Below are 12226 nucleotides of genomic sequence, written 5' to 3' on the forward strand. Positions count from 1 at the left end.
TAAAGAATGATTCCTACAGAAAAAAAATAGAATTCAAATTCATATTCTCTGACCTTTGAGAATTCAGTTTCGAATCAAGTGACACTCAAAAGTGACATTCAAGGCAAACTATAAATCATTATTATTGATTTGACATCTGAACTGGTCCTAATGGAACATGGTGACTAAAGTTGTAAATGCCCCAAAAGACTAGAAACGGCAACTCGGTGGCACGGAGTCTTTGCCAAGACTGATATGGCACAATTTGTGACAAAGACGCAATGTAAGCTCGGGCGCTAACAGATGAGCAGACGTGCTGACCAAAATTGGGCCAAATCGAGCAGTTCCAGATAATGAAGCAGCCAAATGAAATGGAGACTTTTAATCCGAAATATTAAATGCGGCGTATGTCTGGCCCACCACTGTGTCCTTGACCATGGGAGAATCCGGATGACCGCCGGAATTAGTTAATCACACCGGTGGACACCGACTTCATCACTTCCGTCCCTCATCTATTTGCTCGCTTTTCCTATCGTGATATAAGTCAAATGACAAAAACTTTCACAGGTGATATTTTTTTTGTTTTATAAAAATAAAAATGGAGAAATACATCCACGGATACAACTGTATGTTTTTCCCTCCTCCCTGCAATGTGAAGGTAATTGCTTTCCATCAATCATTTCCTGCCCTTTCTCAAAAACTATGACTGTACTGAACGCCAGAAAAATGCCCTCTCAAAGTCTATTCATTCATCCATTTTACAGATATTCTTGCCCCCCCCCCACAGCCCCCAGCCCACAACCCCCCATTTCGAGAAGCCTTCAGGCGTGGCTATATAAACATGACGATATAGCAGTATTCTTCAGAGGAGGGGAAAGCATAAAGAACAGGGACCGCCTCTGTGGTTTCTGTATGCACCACCACAAAATTGTCAGCAGCAGAACACAAAAATAAAATACAAATAAAATAAAAGAATAAAAATAAATTCAAATAAAATAAAAATAAAACAATAAAAATAAAATAAAATACAATAAATAAAATAAAATAACAATAAAAATTACTTAAAATAAAATTAAAATAAAACAAAAAATTAAATAAAATAACAATAAAAATAAATTAAAATAACATAAAAATAAAACAATAAAAATAAAACAAAATAATATAAACATTAAAATAAAATACAATAAATAAAATAAAATAATGAAAATAAATTAAAATAACATAAAAATAAAACAATAAAAATAAAACAAAATAAGATAAACATTAAAATAAAATACAATAAATAAAATAAAATAAAGTAAAAATAAAATAAAAATAATAAAAGAAAATAAAAGAAAAAAGAACTGCATTATTTTAATGATGACTTAATTCAAATATGACATCTAAACGCAAACAAGGTGAATATACTGTATGTTGGATATTTTAATGGGGCTCCAGATGCTTTATTTAATAACATTCTTTTTTTGTCCAGCCCTACTGTCATCATGAAAATGTAAAGTTTGAGGACAATCACCTCTCATCTGTTTGACTTTCATTCTTTATAGTGTCAACTCTGAGGAATCAATAGGGGGGGGGGGGTTGTTACATGAATGCGTGTGTGCATCTACAAACACACTTTTGACAACAAAGTGATGCGCGCACGCATACACACATACACACACACACCTATCAAGCAGAGAGCACAATCACATCGAAAGAGGCCACGACAATAGCCAAGTGAAGACAGTGAATAGCTGTCATTTTGACAAATGCGCCGCACTAAATCACAGCCCAATACGTATTGTTCTCACCCCCCCCCCATCCGTCCTGAACACCACATGGCAAATACCGACATGCATATTGCGAGCGGCAAATGCTACGTGCATCCACAAATAGGCATTCAAAAAAGCCCTCCGACATGGAGGTTGCATAATATATTCATGAGATTTAATTGTTGACAGGTCTTGGCGGAACGGAGGGAGACCGGCGCACATTCGATGGAGTAACCATGACTCCCAAGAGTGCACAGAACGAGCCCAGAAGAACTCATGCACACACACACACCAAGTCACTGGTATCATTTTTTTTCAGTCATCCTCTAATTGATCGCAGAGCTGACGAAAGCAAAGAGCCTTTCAAGCTTCCCTGCCAACGAAGTGATTGAAAGCGAGCTCTTCAAATTAGAGGCGAGCCAGAATGCGGTAACAGTAACATTTTACATCTGGCGTGACTTACATGACAATCAATAAGGGCAAAGCCGCAGACTTGCTGCAAACGGCTCGTTAAACTAACGGCCTTCAAATCGGCCCTGAAATGTCATGAGGAAAATCGGTCTGGCTGCATTAAATCTTTGCATTCAAGTGCGTGATAAGCGGGTCTTTGTGCAGGAAGAGATTAAGAGGCTGCCGTGAAATTTTCTTCCATTATAATACAGAATCAGAAAGTGAGGATTCTATTAAAAAGGGAGGGTCTGCTGTTCAAAATCAGTTTGATCAAGAATCAACTTAATATCATCCCTACCTTTTTCAATTTGCCATTACGCGTGCCGACAAACGCGACGGTGTTGCCGCGGTAGTCGTACGCTGCCACTGAGGTCATGCCATCTTCTTTGTCGAGGAAGAGGGGGATGCCCTCGATGGTGCTGGTTCCACCCAAAGGTTGGTTGAAGTCCTGGCCGCAGAAGTTGTCGTCAATCTGCAGAGGCTGCGAAAAGTAGATAGAGGATTATTTAATTGCATGGCGTCTTTAGGATTTCTAAATAATTGCTCCATGGACATGTTGAGAGGTAAACAGGGGTTGAACATCCTACATATTGGGTGCAAGGCCGTCAAGGAACAAGACTTTTACACTGTCTTAATAATTGCAAGTATATTATAAATTGGGCTGGGCAATTAGTCAATTATATTTGCTGTTATTCCCGTGCCTGCGTGGGTTTTCTTCATGTACAGTAAAGTCTCGTTATATCGATATTCAAGGGAGTCCGAAAAAATATCGATATAACCGGGACTATCGATATATCCGACCCTGTTTGCATGTAATTTTCTCCGTGCGTGCATAGAAATAGTATCGATATAACCGGGACTATCGATATATCCGATATCGATATAAGCAGACTTTACTGTATTCCAGTTTCCTCCCACATTCCCAAAAACGCATGGCAGGCTGATTGAACACTCCCCCAAAAATGTCCCTAGGTGGAACTGTGATATTTGTCTATCCGTGCCCTGTGATTGGATGGCAAGCAGTTGAGGGTGTCCCCTGCCTACTACCCGAAGATAGCTGGGATAGGTTCCAGCACGCCTTATCATCCTTTTGAGGAAAAGCGGACCAGAAAATGGATGGATGAATGTTAAGACGCTACAGATTGTTTTAACAGACCGCTCACAATGCCATTCAAATGTTTTATATTAGACCTTGCTTTCTACCATTTGCCTTCAATAGCTCACACTTGAGCAACAAAGCTTAAAAAACAAAACAAACTCATTTGTTTTCATCATTCCATTTCAACTATCAACTTTCCATGATGCTCTTACATGTAAAGTGGCCCATTCAGGGCCACCCCTCCCCCCACTTCCAGACAGACCCCTATCGTGCTGAAGCTTATTGTGAAGCGCTCAGACATGCTGGTGACCATGTGACAATATCTGGAGCATTCCAATGTCATGGAAAGACGATCACCCCGGGCACTCCACTGACCCATATGACGCCTTAAACAGTCATTGCGCTTGCGCACAGTCACATGGCGGGTGCTTTTCAACAAAAAGTATAGTTTTTTTGCTAGCTTCGATACTTGCAAAAAAAAAAGAATGTGTTCAAATTGATTGGGGAAAAATGCCGTCTTTGCCGTTTCAGTGTGTAGAAAAGCAAAATCCATGAAAGCATGTTTGAAGAATTTGGTGACGTATGTCCATGTGATGAAAAGTGAACTGAAGTGACTTTGTAAGACGCGATTGATTGATGAAGCGATAAGCTGTGGGGGCATCAGTGTGCATTATAATGCAAGTCTCCAGAGGATGGTAGAAAGAAAACACACACACACACCCTTGTCTCGTGCGTACATCCACTTGGGGGAGTGTGTAAATGACAGTGTAATCCACAGTCTTATCACTGCACATCATCTGATTGATCCGCGGAGGAGAAAAGATAACACACTCCCACCCTCACCCTCTCAATCTCACTAAATAGCCTGCAGCAAAAGTGCACATCAATCCATCGGGTTTTTTTTTTTCCATACTGTCTCTCTTTTTTCTCCTTCATCTGCATGAGTCTTTTCGCCGCTTATTGCCAAATTTGCATTCATCATTTATCTACTTTGGAGTCAAAATGTGAGTATGTGTGTGGCAAAGTCAGCAGATAGCTTGACCTCTGCCCCGGTATGTGAAAGAATTCAGGACGATTGAATGGATATTTATGGCTCTGTGTTCAAGTCAATGGCGCACACACACCCTCTTTTCTCAAACAACTTTCTATTGCGTCCACGAATGGCGAGGGGTGGGGGGGTCAACTCTTTCTTCTTAAAACAGGCAATGGACAGAGGAAACACTCGTGATATCATCCACGCATAAAATTGGACAACAATTCAAACTGGTTCGCCAAAGAAAGCTGCGAGACATTAGCACAATCCAGGAACCGATTTATATCATCTCATAGTGACAGGCAAACTTTTTAAATCATATCGCTTCAGGGCAAACGGTCAGACCCCCACCCTGATTTACAATCAACTCCACAAACATTCACAACGGTGCACCACACACAAGCACCCACCCATGATTTCACAGCCTCGGGGTAAAAAAAAAATGTTCAAAAGGGTTTAGCCATTTTTGGCGAAGCAGACTAAATGTTACAAATGCTGTATAGAACACCCCCACCCCCAAAAAAAGTCCATAAGCCCTTAGCATACACAAAACGGCAGTGCACAAACACACGTTCAGGAGCCAGTATACACAATGCTCCACGGGACACGAAAAGGTCAACGACCTACAACATTCCTTGGACATCTCCGAAAGACAAAATTATATATTTTTTTAAAGAGACAACAGGCAAAATCTAGATTAAAGTGTGTGTGTGTGCATGTGCGTGTGTGTGTGTGTGCGTGTGTGTACAGAAATCCTCCCCTCGGTGGTCTCAAGCCTATTTAAGGTGCCGCTGTGTTTTGAAGGAGGCTAAACAAGCAGCAGGGATGAAAGAGTTAAACCAACAACCTGCCGCTGAGTTTAATAGCAGGCTTTTATAAACAAAGGAAAGAAATATTCCATGTGTGCATTGGAGTGTGCATTGCAGTCAACTCTTCCTTTGCATAGTTGTTGGTTTTCTCGTATAGCGGCCAGGAATATTTATTATTCATCTCGCATCTCTTTTGGATGAGTCTTCACGTTACAAGGAACACTCTAACCTAGATTGTTCTTTGAGTTGATTCTTTTAAATCGCCCACTCTTTTCATGTGAAGACTGAGCCACCGCGAAGCTTTTGTCCACATCTTTGCTGCTGTGAAATGTAAATTTCTCCACTGCGAGACTAATAAAGGCAAATCCAATCCAATCCAATCTAAACGTCAACGTGAATTTCAGTTTTACAGATGCCGTGTCCGTTTTTCAGATATGTTGTGATATTCAAAAAAAAAAAAACAACGGTAGCAGAAATCAAAAGATAATTGTTGCTAACCAAATTATGTCCCTCCTTTATGAGGATACACGTGAATGTATGCGAGCCAAAAGTTTGAAAGGAAATGAATTAGAGCAAGAAACTTCAGGGCAATTCCTTTGCAGCTTCACAAATTGTTTTCCGATCAGATGATAAAAGTTTTCATCGTAGAATACACACACACACACAGCGACCACTAGTCTAGGTCGTAAGACGCAGGTGCCTTCACCTGATCGTGCGTAGCAGTGAAGAATTGTGGGTGAAGCCACCACATAAATTACCCAGAAATCTCAGCGGGGGCCGTGAACTTGTTGAGAAATGGTTAGAGTTGTTTTAAGAAGTGCTGCAGTGTTTGTGTGCGTGTGTGTGTGCAGTACAGCAAACACTCCCGGTTATTTATTACAGTGGAACAAGCCTGCCTCTATAGCAGTAGGGAGCTCCATATTCATAATGTAACTTTGAATTTCCCGATGCGCAAATCAGTTTCGATGACCAACATTGGCTTTCAACGCATTTGTGAGAATCTTTATTGCTGTTTTTTTGGATGGAAAACTGCGATTGACTGATTCACCATCTTAAATTATAAGTGAGGCTCCCTATGTATCTCGCATCTCTTAGCCCGATGCTGAAATATTCCATATTCAAATGACTGGTTGATTTTTCTATCAAGGAGGCAGTGAGAGAAGTTGAAAGGAGTGAAAGAAACGAGGCTACATTCAAACATTGATCTTTTTCAAGAACTCTGCACTGTGTCACTGATAGATTGATCCAACTAAGGGACACGAAAAGTTGGGAAAATCCGTCTGTGAAAGAGGGGAAAAAGTAACAATTGCTTGCCCTTCAACGGTTGCTTTGTAATGGTTGCCTTCACACATCAATATGTCCCATCCCGGTCATCTGTCAATCGACTGCATTCCAAGATCCCATTGGATGCTTATATTATGTCGCAAAGTTTGTCCACCGACATCAATGCCTGTTTGACAACGAATTTTGGGCCACAAAACGTTTATGTTTGTACAGAGTTTCTGGCTGCCAAGGGCAAAATGCTGAATCTAATTTAGTGACAAGCAAGCATGTACATTTGTTGGGAAATGACAGCTGGATTCATGAATGCTAACCGTTGGCTTCATGTGACCACATAATAGGAAAGCCCCAAAGGTAAGCGAAACATTAGCATTGAGAGTTGCATTGGTGCAGCCAATGAATCAATGGCTGGTTCAAAACAAACGGTGGAGCAGCACACATAAGGCAGACAGGATCATAAAATTTACAGGCCTATATTCTTTATCCTCTCTGAAAATGAATAAATTGTTTGAGAGAGCAATACAATACAATCTTATTGTTTTCCTTTCGGCTTTTCCCTTCACGGGTCGCTACAGCGAATCAGTGTCCTCCATCTAACCTGTTTACATCCTCTTCTCTCACACCAGCTACCTTCATGTCTTCTTTGCGTTCCATTACTCTCTTTTCCCTACGGGCACACCTCCCTCCTCTTCTTCTTTGACCAACAGTATTCATTTTCCACAGGCACCTTGAAGGTCAATAGTGCCAATGGCGGACCTCGACCGATCCGGTATGACAATACAATACACATTTATGTATATCGCGCTTTAACAACAGCTTTAGCTGTTGTTAAAGCGCTTAAAGTGGACAACTATCCTATACAGGAATAAAGCAGTCAAAACATAGGAGAACACACCAGGGAGTAAAACCAAGATCCATTCGGAATCATGCTGAGTCAAATTTCAAAGAGGACAATGACTTTTTTTTCTGTTCTTGTTGTTTTTGGGAAGTTGGCCAGAATGGATGAATGGCAATTCCATCCATTGCAATGACAAAATCTTTGACATCCAAGTTTTTTTAGTTAGGAGAGTGTTCACAGATTAAAATCTCAAGACACTACTGTATAAAAGACAAATAAGCCCTCACATGTGCAAAACTTAAAAAAAGAACTAAGGGTTTAAGTAGTTTGAAAACAATTGAATGTCAGCACTGCAGGCACATTGTATGGCCCACATTTTCTAATTACTCTTGATAATGATGTTAGCAACACACACACACACACACACACACAAACACACACCACAGATCAATACACAATTACATTGACAATTAGTATCATTAAAGCGGAGTGAGAGAAGGGGATTTGTTGAGCTAAATTCTCCTCAGAGAGACCAACCGAAAGGTCAAACAACACGAAGAAGAGAGCTGCACTCGCACACGAGCCGCATGATGTCTCTTCCAAAAGCTTCTCTAATACCCCCCTCCACAGATCCCCGAAGAACGAAATGACAACAAGGCTCGAGTCCAGAGGCATTGTTGGGGCACTTTCGCATTCATTCACACACCCGTACGGGCCCAAAGATAGGAAAATCTGTCGGGTGTGTAGGTGTATGTGGGGGGGCCTGGGTGGGAGTGGAATTCCCTATTGCGCAATATTACCCAGAAAGGTGACCCAATAGCAGCGGTAACATAAACAGCCACCTGCACAATCAGTGTTCTCCCAGCTCACCTCATTTAGACTGCCAATTAACTCTCCTCATCAGCTCGGGCTCAATTAATCAAGGCAAATTGCTTCAACACTTTTGCCTACATATATTCCACCAGAACAGGGTTGTGTATTACACGGTGCGCAAGTAAGTTACACTCATTAAATGATATTCATCATGATGAATTTAATAAGGTCTAAGAGTCAATTCTCCTTTGCTTGGTCCGGAACCAGATGAGGAATGTTTGTTGCTTACTCAAGGTGGACTGATGAGATCTAATCGAGGGTTAAAAAAAAACTTTCCAATTCCATAAAGGAAATACTAATTTGATTCAATTGTTATTAGGGCATTAGCCCAATTTTTGAAATACATTTTTAAATAGTTGAATAATAGTTAAATAAAATACCATTTTAAGTTATTTGGGTGTCTGTGATGCTCCCAATGAACACCGCAGCACCCCCATCCCACCCCACCCTGCATCATACATACATACCTACCGATTAAAGATGGCTATTACTACAGATTCTAGAGCACAGGTGTCAAATTCAAGGCCTCTGGGCCAAATCTGGCCCACCACATCATTTTATTCGGCCCGCAAAACAAATCAAAGCTTCGAAATTCCATGATGCTTGCTAAAGTCCCAACCAAAATTTCATATTGTCCCATGTAAGCCACAATAACAGTCATATTTTTTTTACTTCAACATTGAAAACTACTTTTTCATTAATTTGTTGTGCGCTCTAGATGTAATATGTGGGGGGGAGGAAACATTTTAATAGCTCTCCCAAATTCATAACAGCCCCGAGAGGAAACTGTAAACTACAATGCTGCGTGTGGCAAAAAATTAGTTTGACACCCTTGTTCCAGAGTGTTCTATATCCAGGCTCCAGTGGTCTAGATTGCCCTACCTGCACAAATTAAAGCCGCTATCTCAATTACAACTGTCTTTCGTCTCTGCTGTGTAGTGTGTAGCGTTTGTCTGTTCTGCGACTATTTAAAGATGTCTCCCTGTAAGAACACCCACATGGAGCACCCCTTTCTTCTTTGCTACCCACAACATGGCTTGTTTCTTTTCTACTTTAACTCGAGATTTTTTTTCATCCCTTTTCGCGATACCTTTCTCGTCCCACACGAACTTTGCAACAGTCTTGCTTTCACATGTGCTCTCTCAGTGGAAATGGTTTGTATTGATCCACTTTTGGAGCAAAGAAAAATGAATACAGCTGAGGGACAAAAACAGATATACAAACACACGAGTACGAGTATATTCCAACACGGAAGACGATCGCTCGGGATTGGCATGCAGCTGGTGTGTGTGCAAAGACCAAAGATTTTTGGAAAACAGGAAGCGAGCACCATCTCACTATGCCTATAAACATAGCATGCTAATGATTGTCAGAAATTATGATGCGGCACAAATGAGAAAACCACACTGGGACTAAAGGAGCTCAAGGGCGGGGGGGGGGGGGGGTCGTCAATCATGACCGTGCGTCTAACAGCTGTGTGGGTTTCCATCTCTCCTCCCTGGCCTGCCCTCTGCACCGTTGTAGCGCAAGGTCAAGCTAAACAGCTTTCCCACACTGCGCAGTCAAATGTAGTTCTCTGCGAGGCATTTTTTTAAGGCCGGAGGTTGAAAGTGCATCTGAAGTAGTGGTGAGGAAATTGCCAGTACGCAGTAGCCAGAATAGTTGAAGTATAGAAGGGGCGGGGGCCTTCACACCTTGTTTTTTACTATTGGCTAGCTTGGCAGCGTGTCGAGACCGAGCTTATTAACTCTTAGTGCAGGTGGCTAGTTTGGTCTTCATCACAAAATGAACATAAGATACCATCAATACTGTTTTAGGAGATTGAATTATTGACTAAAATCTCTTCGACTGAAATGATTTTGGGAGTGAACTAACAATGGGGTGTTTATAGCTTAAAGATATAATTGACTTCTGAGTGGCTTTGCGACATGAAACAACATTTAGACATTCAGTTCAAAATGATATCTGCCATTTATGTGAGGTCAGATTTAAGGGCCTTTCAGTCCAGCACATGTGATTATGGTCACCAGTCAGTGGTGGGCAGCTGACGTGAGGTCACTGCTTGAGGGCAGAGGAGCAGGCGTCATTAACCTGAGGCTGACCCTCAGGCTTCGCTGCTGTCATGCGGCTTTAGCCATTGTCCTCATCTTAAATCATCATTTCACGAATCCTGAGACAACATTCACCTCAACCATGACCAAAATTATTCTGAGCAGCAAAGGCTCGAGGTGGAACGAGATGCTGGGATGTAATCAAGTATTTCAAGCTCACGAGAATGAGATTCTTGTGAATTGAAGTACATTCAATGTACAATACCTCGATGAAAAGAGATTAGACAAGATTAATACGGATAATAGTTTAATGTTCTTATCATTTAACATGGAAGCTTAAGCAAGGGTCAACAAATGCTCTTTTTTTAATTGCCAGATTCTGATACGGTGTGTGACCAAAATTCACTGGACTCAAATGAATAAAATATGAGCTAAGACTAACCAGCCTCACTGGACAAGACAACAAAGGCGTGACCATCCAAATATTCTTCTGCATTAAATGTTTTTAAATAAGGCCTCATACTAAACTCTCGAATTCCACGCTTGAGCATTTTTGGCTTTCCTCTTCTATACATCCGACAAAGACACACTATTTATGTTTCTTTTTCAGAAGGACAAGAGTCCACCTGAAATAAATGAGATCTTTTTTTTCCCTCAGAATCAAAGCTATTGTCTGTGCGACAGGCTATAAAAAAATCACCCCAAAAGAACGAGACAACCACTGAACTGGAAAGATAGTTCCTTGACAGAGGGGGTGATAACAAAGAGGGAGAAAGGAGCGTGAATAGTCCTCGGCTAGGTCCTTCACATCGCTTACATTACCCGACAAAACATCTAAACTCGGTCAAAAGAATGATCATGAAGCGAGGGGTTACGACATAGAACCCACCTTTTATAGACAACAGCCAATGGGTTTAGTGTGCAAAAAAAGCCTCGCGGTAGAAATGAAGGACCCTTGCATTAAAAGGAAAAAGCTTTCAATCGTTTTTCTTTTCATAAAAATACTGTATAGTGAAAATGAGCGTGTTGGTGGGGATGAATACAACGACTTCCAAACGTACAATGGCTGGAGAACCCAACAAGTGGTTGACGCACAAAAACTGTCCTCAACTGCCTTACAAAAAATGAAATATAGAAAAAAATGAATAATGCACATAAAACATGACGATGAATGAGGATATGAATAGTTTGAAGCAGCTGGGGCTTCATTCGTGTTAATCTAGTCACCGCACATCTTTGCTGGCCCAAATTGTCCCTAATGTACATTTTTGGTTTTGAGGCAAATTATTTTCGTCGCCGAAACAGGATGTTGTGATGACGCAAGCAAAAAAACCACACCAGGCACACACTTGTTTCAATAAGGGCTAACATGGCGGCATTGTTGAAGCTGAGAAACGTGTTGGCCTGCCAGAGGGCTCGTGCCTGTAACTTGCAAGGCATTCTTGTTGTTTGAAAAAAGCTAATATGTTAATGAACACAGCTAGCTAGTAGCTAGCTTCAGATAGTCCAGTTGCAAGACCACATGGAAGACAGCGATGCAAAATGAAGCTTCATCACCAGATTATTTTGTCCAATAAGCAGTCACATGGGTAAAGGTTAGGGAAACTTGTGTCATGGACGAAACTGCCCTGATCAAGACTACTCTACTTTACAATATGCTACAATTAGCATTACGGTCATTCACCCTCCATTTTTAGTCTTAGTTACCAGACCCCTCCCTTGCCGCAATAAGTACGAATCCACGATAATTACAAACCCTATTTAAGTACACCTGAAGCATGTTTCATAGCTGGGGTGTCATATTCATTTTTGTCACAGGCCACATTATAACTATTGATTAGTTTTGAAAGGCGCTTATAAATGAAATGGATGATGATGATGATTCCCTTGGAGCCCCTATGATGACTGAAACCATATGAAGTCAATGATAACAATAATATTTTTGAATGTTTTTAAAGACATTTAAAACTATGAAAATGTAAATACATAACATATTAAAAGAGAGCAAGGGTATAATAGGAACATCTTAAAGTGCCCCTGCCCAAAAAAAAGTGGATAGCCA

At 40.9% G+C, this 12226-nt stretch overlaps 1 protein-coding gene across 2 annotated transcripts in view; it reads right to left on the minus strand.

Moving 5' to 3' along the window:
- Nucleotides 1–12226, minus strand: part of plxna1b (plexin A1b) — a 164269-nt gene that overhangs the window by 123063 nt on the left and 28980 nt on the right. For both annotated transcript variants that reach the window (XM_089010316.1, XM_089010315.1), the window contains exon 3: nt 2479–2661. In XM_089010316.1, the coding sequence (XP_088866442.1) occupies nt 2479–2661 (183 nt within the window). The remainder of the gene's footprint in view (nt 1–2478; nt 2662–12226) is intronic.

Source organism: Hippocampus bargibanti, linkage group LG12 (genome assembly GCF_051943395.1).
Source record: "Hippocampus bargibanti isolate YZ-2025 linkage group LG12, ASM5194339v1, whole genome shotgun sequence".
Classification (NCBI taxonomy): Eukaryota; Metazoa; Chordata; class Actinopteri; order Syngnathiformes; family Syngnathidae; genus Hippocampus; species Hippocampus bargibanti.